General features: G+C 39.6%; 1 protein-coding gene across 12 annotated transcripts in view; it reads left to right on the top strand.

Annotated features, from left to right (window-relative positions):
• Window positions 1-14,287, top strand: part of RPN2 (ribophorin II) — a 55,494-nt gene that overhangs the window by 23,132 nt on the left and 18,075 nt on the right. For 11 of the 12 annotated variants that reach the window (XR_004345956.1, XR_004345955.1, XM_032606762.1 and 8 more), the window contains 3 exons: window positions 1,106-1,282; window positions 2,818-2,936; window positions 4,667-4,772. Coding sequence is in view for 10 of the 12 variants with exons in the window: in XM_032606762.1 (XP_032462653.1) it covers window positions 1,106-1,282; window positions 2,818-2,936; window positions 4,667-4,772 (402 nt within the window). In the remaining 2 variants the exon portion in view is untranslated. The remainder of the gene's footprint in view (window positions 1-1,105; window positions 1,283-2,817; window positions 2,937-4,666; window positions 4,773-14,287) is intronic. The other variant, XM_032606756.1, reaches the window with a different exon arrangement.

Raw genomic sequence — 14,287 nt, 5'->3', positions numbered from 1 at the left:
GTACAGTACATGAATTGGCGATATTCTACATAAAACAACTTAAACTTTTTCTTGCTTTATTCCCAAGCTGCTACTAACCAGGTATTTGGCTGGGATAATTTTGCTGTCACTGCTTTTGACATAACGATTCTGGTGAACACTCCCCCATTTTAACATGTCAACAGCTTGCTGATGGAAAATGTAATTAGTACAATTAAAGAAAATTATTTCATGTCGACTGTGAATAACACTTTCGGGAACAGGGAACTCTTTTGTTAGATGGTAGATTTTAAAAAACGAAACTGATTGAAATGGAAAATGTTTCCTCTTAAGCAAACAACCTCTAGAATTTTAATAATGCCTTTTAGGTTCAACTTTTTTAAAAAATTGCTTTCAGTTTTCCCCTCTAAGCAGCCCATTAGTTCTTAATGGAGAGTTATTTTAGTTTCTTTCTAATGTATACTTTGGCTGTGAAGTTTGGTCTTGTAAACACCAACTTAGCCCCAGCATACTGCTTAGAGGTGGGTTGGCAAGGAAGAGAGCTTGGGTGGGAGGGTGAGGGAAATCAAGAAAGGACATATTTTATTGTTGAAGGACTTTGGAGACAAACAGACGTACATGTGAATTTGGGTCCTGCTTTTTTCTTTCCATCGTAACTTGTAGGAGTAACTTAACTTCCTTTAGCCTCAGTTTCCTTATTTGGAAAGGATTGATATCAGTCTTTTCAGGATTTTTGTCAAGATTTGAGTTAATGCTTGTAAAGCACCTGTCACAGTGCCTGGCACATATAGGTATGGAACAAATGGGTACTGCTATAGGTGTTTTATAATATAGTTTCATATCTCAGTAGTTATCTAGAAGTACCTTGCATTTGTATAGTAAGCATCCATAAATGGTTGACAAATAAATGCATTAATTTCAGTTTGTACTAGAAGATGGAAAAAAACAGCCAAATTCAAGTTTTACGCTTAAATGCAGAATATGTGCTTCCCCCACCCCTACCAATTTGGGTTACTGGCTAAAAGACCTTCCAAGTGAACGCCTAGAAAAAGATAGGGAATGACTTGAGCCAGGTGGGGAGGGAGGGGTGGCTGTGCCACCTGTCTGACTGCTGCATTTCTTTCAGGATCAGGTCATCCAGCTAATGAATGCCATCTTCAGCAAGAAGAACTTTGAGTCACTCTCAGAAGCCTTCAGTGTGGCCTCTGCTGCCGCTGCACTCTCCCAGAATCGCTTCCATGTACCTGTTGTGGTTGTGCCTGAGGGCTCTGCTTCCTACACTCAGGAACAGGCTATCCTACAGGTATGACTTCCATGCCCCACATGCGCTGCTCCGATTGCTGTTTCCAGTGTGAGCCTTCCAGAAATCCAAAGACTGGTACACAGCTGATTGTAACCTCCGTGAGGACAGACCCCTTAAATGAAGAGCAAATGGGGTGGTGGCCACTGGGTGAACTAGTCACAGAATCCTTCAAGCAAAAGTGTGGAGTCCTAACCTCTGGACGACCAGGGAATTACCGTCAGAGTATTTTAAATAGTATAGCTTTCACTAAACTAAGTGCTAGAAAATTGCATTTCTGGATTTGTAAGTCCAGATGTATAGAGAAGTCTTACTTCTAAAATGTATTTTCCAGTACCCAGACTTTCTAAATACATTATTTTAAGACAGTGTTTTAAATTCCCAGGTAATTCTGGTACTTATAGTTGTTAAAATCAATATCAGGTATCTTCTTCCTTGGAGCCGACAGTGTATCTTTCTGCCTCTTCAGAACATAGCCACCCCTCTCACTCAGCAATAAGCACGGACTGTTTTGGTGTGTTAACTCTCTGAATAGAGCAAAATGCACACGTTTAGAGTTTTCCATTCGTCATAATGAGGCATTTGTTGCTATTGTTTGGAAACCAGGAATAAGCTAAAATCTTTATAAAAAATTAGCATTTTATTTATGTCTAAACACACGGGTTCCACATAGGACAGTTCCATAAGTTCTTCTGCTTCAGAGGACCCTACAGATACTCTCCTGAAGAAGTGCCCCGTATTCCAAAGTTGCCTCTTCCCTCCCTACCTACAAGTCACATCCCCTCAGCAAAGACTGGGGTGAGAACTAACCTGATTAACATAGTTCACCATGAGTTAGGGGGAGCTAAGAGAGCAAAGTAGAAAAAAGTACTGGCTTTTGAAGCTAGGTAGGCTGGGGTTTGAGTCCTTAGCCATGTGGCCTTTGGCAGTCTTGTAACCTCTTTGTGGCCTCAGTTTCTTCATCTGTAAAATAAAGATAGATTATGCTATGTCTCAGACGATCGGTGGGAGGATATATATAAGAGCCTAGCCTGGTATCTGGCAAATAGTCGACTTTCAACAAATGAGTGTTATTACTGTGTTATCCATATTATTTCAGTTTTCCCATTGCCCATACCTCCCTAAAGTATTTTTCTTGCTAATAATTTTTTTTTTTTAAGATATTGTAGTAGTGAAGTAGAGTGGGTAGATCAGGGGATCAGAGAGAAGGAAGCATTAACTGTGTGATCTGGAGCCAGTCATTATGTTTCCCTGGGCTCTGGTTTCCTCATCTGAAAAATGAGATCATTGGGTAAGATCATCTTTAAGATCTTCCCCACCTCTAACATTCTGTAATCTGTCCCATTCCCAAACTAATTGTGTTTTCCTGTATTTGATTTCCCATAGATAGTAGACCAAAGGTCAGTGATGGTTTTCTAGAACAAGATGGTTCTTTCCTGGCAGAGCTTGCTCCCTGTGGATGAAGCACCCACCCTAGAAGCAAAATCTGTACTCCCTCAGCTTTTGTTGCTACAGACAATTTTAAAATTTATTTCCAGTTGCAGGTCACCAATGTTCTGTCTCAGCCTCTGACTCAGGCCACTGTTAAACTAGAACACGCTAAATCCGTTGCCTCCAGAGCCACAGTCCTCCAGAAGACATCGTTCACCCCTGTGGGGTAAGAACTGAGCACATCTCTGTAGGGTGCCAGTATACTTGTTTTGGAAAGTTAGCCTGCAGCCAGTATAACCCAGATTTATGTGGTTTTTACCAAGATCATAAAACCAAATTTAACTAAATTTAGGATTATGCTTTATTTATAATAATATGTCATGAACATTTCCCCCATAGGATTAATATTCTTCTATAGTCTTATCTTCAGTGGCTGTGTTATTGTTACGTAAATTTTTTAAAAATTAAGGGTCAGGGCTTCCCTGGTGGCGCAGTGGTTGAGAATCTGCCTGCCAATGCAGGGGACACGGGTTCGAGCCCTGGTCTGGGAAGATCCCACATGCCGCGGAGCAGCTGGGCCCGTGAGCCACAATTACTGAGCCTGCGCGCCTGGAGCCTGTGCTCTGCAACAAGAGGGGCCGTGATAGTGAGAGGCCCATGCACCGTGATGAGGAGTGGCCCCCGCGTGCCGCAACTAGAGAAAGCCCTCGCACAGAAACGAAGACCCAGCACAGCCATAAATAAATAAATAAAACAAAAAAACCCTTGATATTTAAAAAAAAAAAAAAAAAAAATTAAGGGTCAATTTTTTTTTTTTTTTTTTTTTTTTTTTTTGCGATACGCGGGCCTCTCACTGCTGTGGCCTCTCCCGTTGCGGAGCACAGGCTCCGGACGTGCAGGCTCAGCGGCCATGGCCCACGGGCCCAGCCGCTCCGCGGCACGTGGGATCCTCCCAGACTGGGGCACGAACCCGCGTCCCTTGCATCGGCAGGCGGACCCCCAACCACTGCACCACCAGGGAAGCCCAGGGTCAGTTTTTATATGAAACTTCGTTGAGTATTAAATTAGTAAATTAATGAGATTGGGAACTGAGTTTTAGAAAATGCATTTCTTACACAGTTGTAAAGATACATAGGCAATATGTGAAATTAAAATCATTTTTTTTTTAACATCTTTATTGGGGTATAATTGGTTTACAATGGTGTGTTAGTTTTTGCTTTATAACAAAGTGAATCAGTTATACATACACATATATCCCCATATCTCTTCCCTCTTGCGTCTCCCTCCCTCCCACCCTCCCTATCCCACCCCTCCAGGCGGTCACAAAGCACCAGCTGATCTCCCTGTGCCATGCGGCTGAAAAGCAAAATCATTCTTACGAATGATCAGTAAAATGGTAAATGACATTGAGGGTTTTGCCGTGTAGTTAGAGTTAAGAATTCTCTACCTTTTTTTTCCCCTTTAAAATAAAAATTAATATTTTAAAATTAAATTAAAAATAAGATGTGTCCTTTTTAGGAAATTCACAAAGCACAGGAAAGTAGAAATAATGCAGAAAGTTACCTACAATTATACTACCCTACACCAACCTCTTTGAACATTTCTACTTTTTTTTTTTTTAATGTAATTGGTATCCTACTGTAGATTTAGCTGTTTTGCATTTAATTGTGGAAGACTTACCCGAAGGAGGTGGGATTTTTAGGAGCTGAGAGGGGGAAAAATGAAAAGAAGACTTTCAAGACTTGAAAAAGGAGGTCATTTTAGATCGTTTTGAAATTTGCCCCTCATTATAATCTGTAACTGAGCAGGAGGTGGCCCAGGCGGGTGGGAAGTTGAAAAGTGAAGAAGTGGTGCAGCCCTGGACCATCTCAAGGAATGCCTCACTTCGTAGGCCGTTTGTTATATTTGTGACTTTCCTATGTGAGTTCTTGCTAACCCCACTGTCATTCTTAACAGGGATGTTTTTGAGCTAAACTTTGTGAATGTCAAATTTTCCAGTGGCTATTATGACTTCTCTGTCAAAGTTGAAGGTGACAACCGTTATATTGCAAATACTGTAGAGGTAAGTGCTTTTCTTGTTGTCCCCATCTCCATGTTAATATACACAAGTAAATGACCAAACAGGCACATAGCATTAACCATCTGGTATATTGACTTCACTTATGACCAAGTTAACGTGAATATGTTGAGAGGGATAGGTTTGAACTGTGCTGTTTGACAGACTTAGCCAAGAACTTGATCATAGCAAGTTTTCTTTTATTTGTAAATTGTTCATTTTCCATTATAATTTAGCATTACTATCTTACATAAAATTTAGGAAGTAGAAAAAATTAAAATCACCCATAATTCCACTGAGATATAAATATTCTTGAGATGTTTTCTGTGGTTGGCCTTGATAGATTTATTTATTTATTTTTAATTAAAAAAATTTGTTTTGTTTTATTATTCCCCATGATAGATTTAGAAAAGTGCTTGATGCTAATTAGGGGATCAAAAGCATCAAGTGACCTGTAGCACCATAGTGAGTCTGTCTGGGTAAAGTACAAAAGAAAATTGGTAATCCTTCATAATGAACTATGTTTCAGATGTTTAGCTGACCCTAGTTTTGTTGAAGATCCACGTGGTTTTTTAAATTTTATTTATTTTATTTATTTTTGGCTGTGTTGGGTCTTTGCTGCTGCGCGTGGGCTTTCTCTAGTTTCAGTGAGCGAGGGCTACTTTTCGTTGCAGTGTGCGGGCTTCTCATTGCAGTGGCTTCTCTCGTTGCAGAGCACGGGCTCTAGGCGCGTTGGCTTCAGTAGTTGCGGCATGTGGGCTCAGTAGTTTTGACTCACGGGCTCTAGAGCACAGGCTCAGTAGTTGTGGCGAACGGGCTTAGTTGCTCCACGGCATGTGGGATCTTCCCGGACCAGGGCTCGAACCCGTGTCCCCTGCATTGGCAGGCAGATTCTCAACCACTGCGCCACCAGGGAAGCCCCAATCCACGTGGCTTTAAGGATGGAAAGCTATGCCTCACTTACCTGATGCTTTGTGGGAATGTGGTATTTCACATTAGTGGTTTTCCTAGCTAATTGAAGTTTGCCCCTTCAGGCACTGTAGCTTTCATTTTAACCTTTTTGGGTAGAAGTTTATTTAAGATGAATTACATATTTTCCTACTTTTTAAACTATGGGGTATGGTTTAACCTCTTCTTATTCTGGCTTAGGATCATAAGTATGAACCCTTCATTGAAAGCCTGTGACATGAACAGTACAGTTCTATGTGCTTTTGCTTATTTTATTCTTATAACAATCCTAGCAGATGCGTGGAGTCCTCTTCATTTCACAGACGAGACCCAGAGGGGTAGAGTAACTTGTCCAAAACCTCCAGCTTGTCTGTGCTTGGGTGGATCCCCTGCACAATACTGGTTTAGTCACTGTGCCCTAGTGAATATTGAGCTAGCTTAGAGGCTGCAGAGCTGTGTGCAGCTCCAGCTGCTGGCCTGTTTGTAATATTACTTGTCCTTACGCTGTCATTTCTCAATGTTTCTGCCACTGTGTCTTTGTTGCACCTGCTTGACCACATTGTCGTGCATTCTTTTGGGTCAGGGGAACTTGAAGTAGTACAGTGCCTTTCCCGAATAATTAAATATATGCTGTTTGTGACAGCTGTTTTCTTCACTATTCAAACGTCATTTTCCACTCACTTTTCTTTTTTAATGAAACTTTTTCATTTTGAAACAATTTCAATCTTAAGTTTTAAAAATAATACGAAGAATTCCTGTATACCCTTTACCCAGCTTCCCCAAATTTTAACATCTTATGTAACTGTAATATTATTGTCAATACAAGGAAATTAATAATGATACAATACTCTTAATCTATATAGTCTTCATTCAAATTCCACTAGGTATCTTACTGATGTCCCTTTTCTGGTCCCAGATTCAACCTGGGATCACATATTCCTTTAGTTTTCATGCCCTTTTACTCTCCTCCAATTTAGGGTAGTTTGTCTTTTGTGACCTTGACACTTTTGAAGAGTACTGGCCAGTTACTTTGTAGAATGTCCCTCATTTTGGGTTTGTCTGATGTTTCCTCATAATTAAATTCAGGTCATGCATTTTTGGCGAGAATACACCAAAAGTGATGCTCCTTCTCAGTGTATCCTATTAGGCAGTATAAAGCTGTTGATATGTCTCATTGCTGGTGATGGTAACCTTGATCACTTGGTTAAGGTGGTGTCTGCTAGGTTTCTCCATTGTAAAGTTGCTGTTTTTCTGCTTTATAATTAAGTGTCTGGTGGAGTGATATTTTGAGACTCTGCAAATATCCTGATGATCTTGCCTGTAAGAGTTATTAATGTGGTGTTTGCCACGAGGTGATTTTCTCTTTCATTCTTTCTACATTTATTAATTGGAATTCTACTGTAAGAAAAAGCTGTCCCCCTTCCCCTGCATTAAGTTATTCAGTTACGTATAATACTTCGGATTCATGGATACTTATTTTACTCTGTAGGTTATAATCCATTACTGTCATCATTTATTTTTTTTTTATCATATTATCCCAAATTTGGCCTTTGGAGAGCTCCTCAGGTTGGCCCCTATGTCACTTTCTTTTACTGAAAGGACAAGGCAGCTAGAAAGTTTGACCTTTTCAAAAGTGGGGCATTACTTAACATAGTTAGATTAAACATTTATATTAAAAGTTTGGCAGAAAGAATATTTTCTGGAACTCTAGTCTCTCTGCCTTTTCTCTACCTCATGTCTGACCTTTTTGGGCAGGAGACATCTGATCCTACTCCATTCACTAACACAAGGTTTGGATAGAAATTATTGTAGTGTGTACCTTGAACCTTGAAAATCCAGATTCTTTCAATTTTAGTTTCCTGCATTAAGGGGCCTTATTTGCAACTGAGCACATTGAAAGGCAAACTTTTTTTTTTTTTTTTTGACCTGAAACCTCCTTCCTTCTACCTATACAATCTTGATAACAACATATCCAATATAAGTGCCATACCCATACATCACAGCCGTTCTTAACCCTTCCTTTCTTTCCACTTCTGACTTCTGGTCAGTCGCCATGTCGATTCCACCTTTAAGTGTCTTTTGCATGATTCCTTTGTTCTTCAGCCCCAGTTTTCCTACTTGGGTAGATCCTAAGTAGGGAGATATGTAGTTTCCAGCCAGTTTCACTGTCTTCAGTCTCTGCCCCTTCCATTTAATAAGCACCGTAAACACCACTAGAATTATAAAATCACAGTGTTCCCCTAGTTAAACATTTCTTTGGTTCTCTATTGCCTGTGAATAAGGTCTAGACTCCTCATTGTGGCTTTAGAAGGTCCTCCACAGAGCTCATGCGCATCCTTCATTGTGGCTGCATCCCCATCCCCTCAGCTCTAGCTGCTCTTGACCACATACTCATCCTCATATACATTTTACGTGCCCAGTACACGTAAAGCCTTTGGACTTCTCTTGTTTCTTCCATGGGGAATGTTCTTCCCCTCCCTTGCTGAACTACTCATTCTGTAAGGTCTAGTTCAAATATTGCTCCTTCATCTGTGCTCCCATAGGATTTTAATTTTATTTTATTTTTTATTTTGGACTATTTAAAAGATACAGAAAAGAACAAAGAATAATATAATGATTGTCATATACCTCCTGGCCACTCATCTCCCTCAAGCCCTAACATTTTGCTATGTTTTTCTCCTTTGTTTTATTTTGGTGAGAAATAAAGCCCTATAGATTGAATTTAAGCTCTCTGTGTATTCCTCACTTTTTCTTCCTCTTTCCCCAGATTTGAGGTGTATGTTCCAATGCCAGTTTTTATATTTCTGCTACATATGTATTTTTAAGCAATTTATTGCATTGATTTCCATCTTACCAAAATTTATATGCTTCATTATACTATATGTATCCTCTCGCAATTTGCTTGTTTTCACTCAATATTAAAGACAACTAGCCATATTTATGCATGTAGAACTAGAGCTATATAGATAAATATGAATAATTTTCATAAAATTGTCTTCCTTTTATGAATGCATCAGATTTATTAATTCATTTTCTGTTGGACATTTAGACTTTCACTGTTACAGACAATGCTGCTGTGAATATCCTAGCACGTTTGCTTATGCACATTTTGTTTATCTAGAATGAAGTTGTGGGATTGTAGGGTACGTTCATCTTCCAGCTTTATTAGGTTTTGCCAAATTGCTCTTTTCTTCATATTTGTACCAGTATTTGCTATTATGAGTTTGGATAATCTGATGGATAGGAATTGGTTATCTTGTTTCAATGTTTTTCTTTGGTTTCTAGTAAGACTGAGCATCTTTTCTTGTGTCTATGGGCCATTTAGGTTTCTTCTTCTGTGAATTGTCGTGTATCTTTTGTCTTTTTCTTTTGGTTTGTTAGTCTTTTAATTATTGATTTTTAGGAGCTACACATATTCTGGAGCTATATATATTAGTAAATCCCTAGTTATAAGCATCAGATATTGTCCCTCAGTGTTGCTTTATGGCATTTTTCAATGCACTGAAGTTCATTTCAATGAAGCCTAATTTAAAAGTCTTTTTTTCCCTAGATTGTACTTTTTGTGTCTTTAAAAAATTCTACGCTGCTCCAAGATCAAAAAGATAGTCCCTAATATTGTCTTCTAACAGTTTTAAAGTTTTTTTCCCCATATATTTAGGGCTTGTCTACTTGGTTTATTTTTGTTGCTGTAGTAGTTCACACCCTGTCCATAATTGTTCTTACTGCATTGTATTACTATCGTTTGCTTGTAAGTGTTGCTCTTTCACTGGGCTGGGTGCTCCCTATGGGCAGAGACCAAATCTTATTTTTTCAGTGCTTAGCTTCCATCTCAGACCACTTCAAAGAAGAAAAGGATGGAGTGGTCTAAACATTAAAGATGTTTCCCCACATTCCAAGGCCCTTAGAACTATGGTAATTCATCTTCTAGGGGTGAGCCTTTTACCCTACACAGAGTAGCTTCCTTTTTTCTTTCAAATAACAGCTTTACTGAGGATATATGTCATTCACATACCATAAAATTGCCCAGTAAAAGTGTGTAATTCAACATATTTAGTATATTTAGGTGAGAGTTGTGCAACCACTACCACCATCTAATCCCAGAGCATTTTTACCGCCGCCAAAAAGCAGCCCTGTGTCTATTTGTAGACACTCCTTATGCTATAGGAATATATCCTCCTCCCAGTCCTGGCAACTGCTAACCTACTTTTTGTCTCTGTGGTTTGCCTATTTGGGACATTTCATGTAACTGGAATAATAAAATATGTAGCCTTTTGTGTTTTTAACTTAGCATAATATTTTTAAGGTTCATTCATGCTGTAGCACGTATCAGTACTTTATTCCTTTTTATGGCTAAATAGTATTCCATTGTGTGGATACACCTCATTTTGTTTATTCATTCATCACTTGATGGACATTTGGGATATTTCCATGTTTGGGGTATTATAAATAATGCTGCTATTTACATTCATGTACAGGTTTTTGTTTGAACACCTGTTTTCAGTTCTTTCAGGTTTATGCCTAGGAATGGAATTGCTGAGTCATATGATAACTCTGTGTTTAACTTTTTGAGGAACTGGCAAACTCTCAAAGAAGCTGCACCATTTTACATCCCCACCAGCAATGTGTGAGGGTTCCAATTTCTCTATATCCTTACCAACTCTTGTTATTTATTATCTGTCTGTTCATTTTGGCCATCCTAGATGGATGTGAAATGGTATCTCATTGTGATTTGATTTGCATTTCTCTGATGGCTAATGATATTGAGCATCTTTTTATGTGCTATTTGGTCATTTATATATCTTTTTTGGAGAAATATCTATCTAGGTCTTTTCCCCATTAAAAATATTTTATTTTGTCTCTTTATTTCTTCCTTCCTAATCTATATACTTCTTTTTTCCTTTTCTTATTACATTGTTTGTCTTTTTATGTTCTTGAGTTATAAGAGTTCTGTATATATTCTTTTTCTTTTGTATATATTCTTAATACAAGTTCTTTATCAGATATATGATTCACAGATATTTTCTCACAGTCTGTAGCTTGTCTTTTCCCTTTCTTGATGTTGTCTTCTGAAGCACAAAAGGTTTTAATTTTGATGAAGTCCAATATCTTTATTTTTCTTTCATTAATTGTGATTTTAAGTGCCATATCTAATAAACCGTTGCCTAATCTGAGAGCATGAAGATTTACTCTTATGTTTTCTTATAAGAATTTTGTAATTTTAGCTCTTACATTTAGGTTTCTGATCAATTTTAAGTTAATTTTTGTATGTGGTGTGAGGTAGGGGTTCATCTTCCTCCTTTTACATGTGTATGTGCAGTTGTCCCAGCACCATTTGTCAAAAAGACTGTTCTTTCCCTATTGAGTTGTTTTGGCACCCCAGGTACTGTCTGACAGCTCCCCATTTGCTCTATTTCCTGAAGAGAATAGGGCAGAGTCCCCACATTCCAGCCCTTTCCCCCGATCCCTTTCCCTTTCCGGGGCTCCCCCAATAAACTATTTTCGTGCCAGCTGCAAAAAAACAAAAAATCATCAGTGTGACCATAAATGGTTGCAGTTATATTCCATTAATCTATATTTTTATCCTTATACCAGTACTATGTTGTCTTGATTATTGTTACAGCTTGGCTTTTTGTTAACATCAAATCTGGTGTTCGCACAAGTGTTTCTATGGTCGTTGGAAAAATTAAATAAGTACAAAATAACAGAAATGGCTAATAGCTGTTATTCATGCAATGATAGTAAGCTCCCATAGAGGCCATTGCTGTCCTTTTCCTTCCCAGTGATGGAGTAAGCGTTAAAGATCTCTCTTCATTATGTTAAGCTTTATGTGTGTGTGCGCATGTGTTTGTGTGTGTGTGCCTGCCTATGTGCACGTGCATGCTCTGACCTCTGTCACATATGCAACTTTCCTTTGTAATTTCAGTAATAGTCATGCTGAGAGCCTCAGAGCGGGTCAGCAGGTCCTGTTTACTCTCGTGGGAGATGCTTGACATTGGTCAGAGTGCATTAATGGTGGTTTGGTGTGGAGGGCCTGTAATAGCACTCATTGACATTGGACTTGCTGTCAGGGGAAGCATGGGTTTTAGAAGCTGTCATTAGCATTAATTGCCCCTAATGCACCATCATTTTTGACAGTAATGAGCTAAACAGGGAGGTTATTACTCTCAGCAGAAAGACTGCATTTCCTGGCGTTAAAACATATTTTGAGGTGTATGTGGCGTGCAGTACAGAAAAAAGAAGGACTAGTTGATTCACTGTAAAGCAGGCTTAGCTGCAGTTAAAGTGGCTAAACAAGTCCCTTTCTTATTATAAAAACTAATCCTGCAGTGTTAGTTTGAAGGAAGAAGCAGCTAACCAACAGCGATCCTACTCTGAACTCTTTACAGCAGGGTTTTGAAAAAACCTCAGTTTGCTTTAAGAGAGTAGCATAAAAATGCTTTTCTTTTCAGTGTTTCCAGAGACCCATTTGTAATAAGATTTTAGGAGTGGAAGGACTTGTTTTAAATGGTTCCTTATTTAAGAACAGCCCTACGGTGTTTCTGTGCAACACAGAAAGCTGTAACTTAGGAGGCCTTTTAAAATTAGGGCTGAGAGCAAACCCAAAATGACTTGAGTTCACTGCAGTTTGCCCTTTCATTATTCCATGTGTCTGTACTGTGAATGCTTATAACATCTTCAGAACAAACATTCAGTTGAGTCTTGATTAGCAGGCTTTAGTGACCGTGATATTATTGTAAGTTTATAGTCAGGATTCTAAGTAAAAACCCACAAGTTGATGGCTTCCTTATCACTATAATTAGGATACACTGAGGAGCCTTACACAGGTCTTTAAACATGTTTGTGTTTACTCATCTGTTGAAAGGGAGAGTGATTGTCTTTTAAATCATATTTATTGGGTGGTACTTTTTTTTTGGCTGTACTGCATGGCATGTGGGATCTTAGTTCCCTCACCGGGGATCGAACCTGTGTCCCCAGCATTGGAAGCCTAGAGTCTCAACCCCTGGACCACAAGGGAAGTCCCTGAGTGGTACTTTTTAATACAGAATCGTTTATAAAGAAGAAAGTATTTGTCACACAAAGCCAATGCTCAGATAATCCCTATTTTATTTTTATTTATTTATTTATTATTTTTTTTTGGCTGTGTTGGGTCTTCACTGCTGTGCGCGGGCTTTCTCTAGTTGCGGTGAGCAGGGGCTACTCTTTGTTGGAGTGTGCGGGCTCTAGGCGCTCAGGCTTCAGTAGTTGTGGCTCGTGGGCTCTAGAGCACAGGCTCAGTAGTTGTGGTGCACGGGCTTAGCTGCTCCGTGGCATGTGGGATCTTCCCGGACCAGGGCTTGAACCTGTGTCCCCTGCGTTGGCAGGCAGATTCTTAACCACTGTGCCACCCGGGAAGTCCCAATCCCTATTTAAAAAAAAAATAGGAGTAAAATATGCATGTAGTTAAAAAAATTCAAACTGCAAAAAGGTATATAATGAAACATTAGAGCCTTTTCTCATCCCTTCAGTCCAGTCCCTCTCCTTCGAGCAGGGGTCCCCAACCGCCAGTACCACTCCGCGGCCTGTTAGGAGCCAGGCCGCACAGCAGGAGGTGAGCGGCTGACCAGCAAGCAAGCCAGGCTTCATCTGCCGCTCCCCATCGTTCGCATTACTGCCTGAGCCACGCCATCCACCCGCCCACTCCCCCACCCCCATCCGTGGAAAAATTGTCTTCCATGAAACCAGTTCCTGGTGCCATATGGTTGGGGACCCGCTGCCTTAGAGGAATCCATTAGTAACAGTTAACTGTATATACTTTGAAAAAGAAGGATGCCCATATCATTGAATGTATGTATATCCTTTCTTATTTACACAAAAGTGATCATTCTATGAACAGTTGTATTCTTTGCTTTTGTTACAAAGTAGAGGCTCCCAGCTTTCCCCTTGGGGTCTATTCAACTTGATGGCCTCCCCCCACCCCTCACCCCCCCTACTCCCCTGCCATAATTCACCCAGTTGCCTGGACTCAGTGACAGGCGATGTTAAATATAATTCTGCCAATAGATGGCTGTGTATTCAAAAGTGGGAGGTGGTCTCCATTATCAGTCCATAGACACCTACGTTGTTCTTTTTAATTGCTCCATAGTAGTTCAAAGTGTATGTGTATATATCATTATTTCTCTAACTAGTCTCCTCTTTATGGACATTTAGGTGGGATGATGATTTTAAAATCACATTTATAAATTAAATGAGTGAGTCCTTAAGAGAATGACTCGCAGAAGTGAAGAGGGAATTACCTAGTTAATGTTGATGAAGATTGCAGAGTAATTACCCGTGAAAACAGATTATTTTTATAGCATGGAGTATTGCTAAACTCATGCTTCTCCTGAAACCAGAGGACTGCCTAAGCCCTCCTGCTACACATTTCCCACTCCCCAAACAAGGGCTGCCTGAGGCCGACTTGGGTCACAGTTCCTTCTGCTGTGCTTCCATAGCACTTTGTCCATCCCTGCATTAAAGCAGCAGCCTGGTCTGTTATAATTTAGCTTTGCCTTTATGCTTCCCTTTAGGACAGGAAGTGCATCTTGCCACCTCTG

This window comes from Phocoena sinus, chromosome 15 (assembly GCF_008692025.1).
Source record: "Phocoena sinus isolate mPhoSin1 chromosome 15, mPhoSin1.pri, whole genome shotgun sequence".
NCBI lineage: Eukaryota > Metazoa > Chordata > Mammalia > Artiodactyla > Phocoenidae > Phocoena > Phocoena sinus.
Note: the sequence above shows the minus strand (reverse complement) of the source record. Positions and strands in the feature narration are given on the sequence as shown.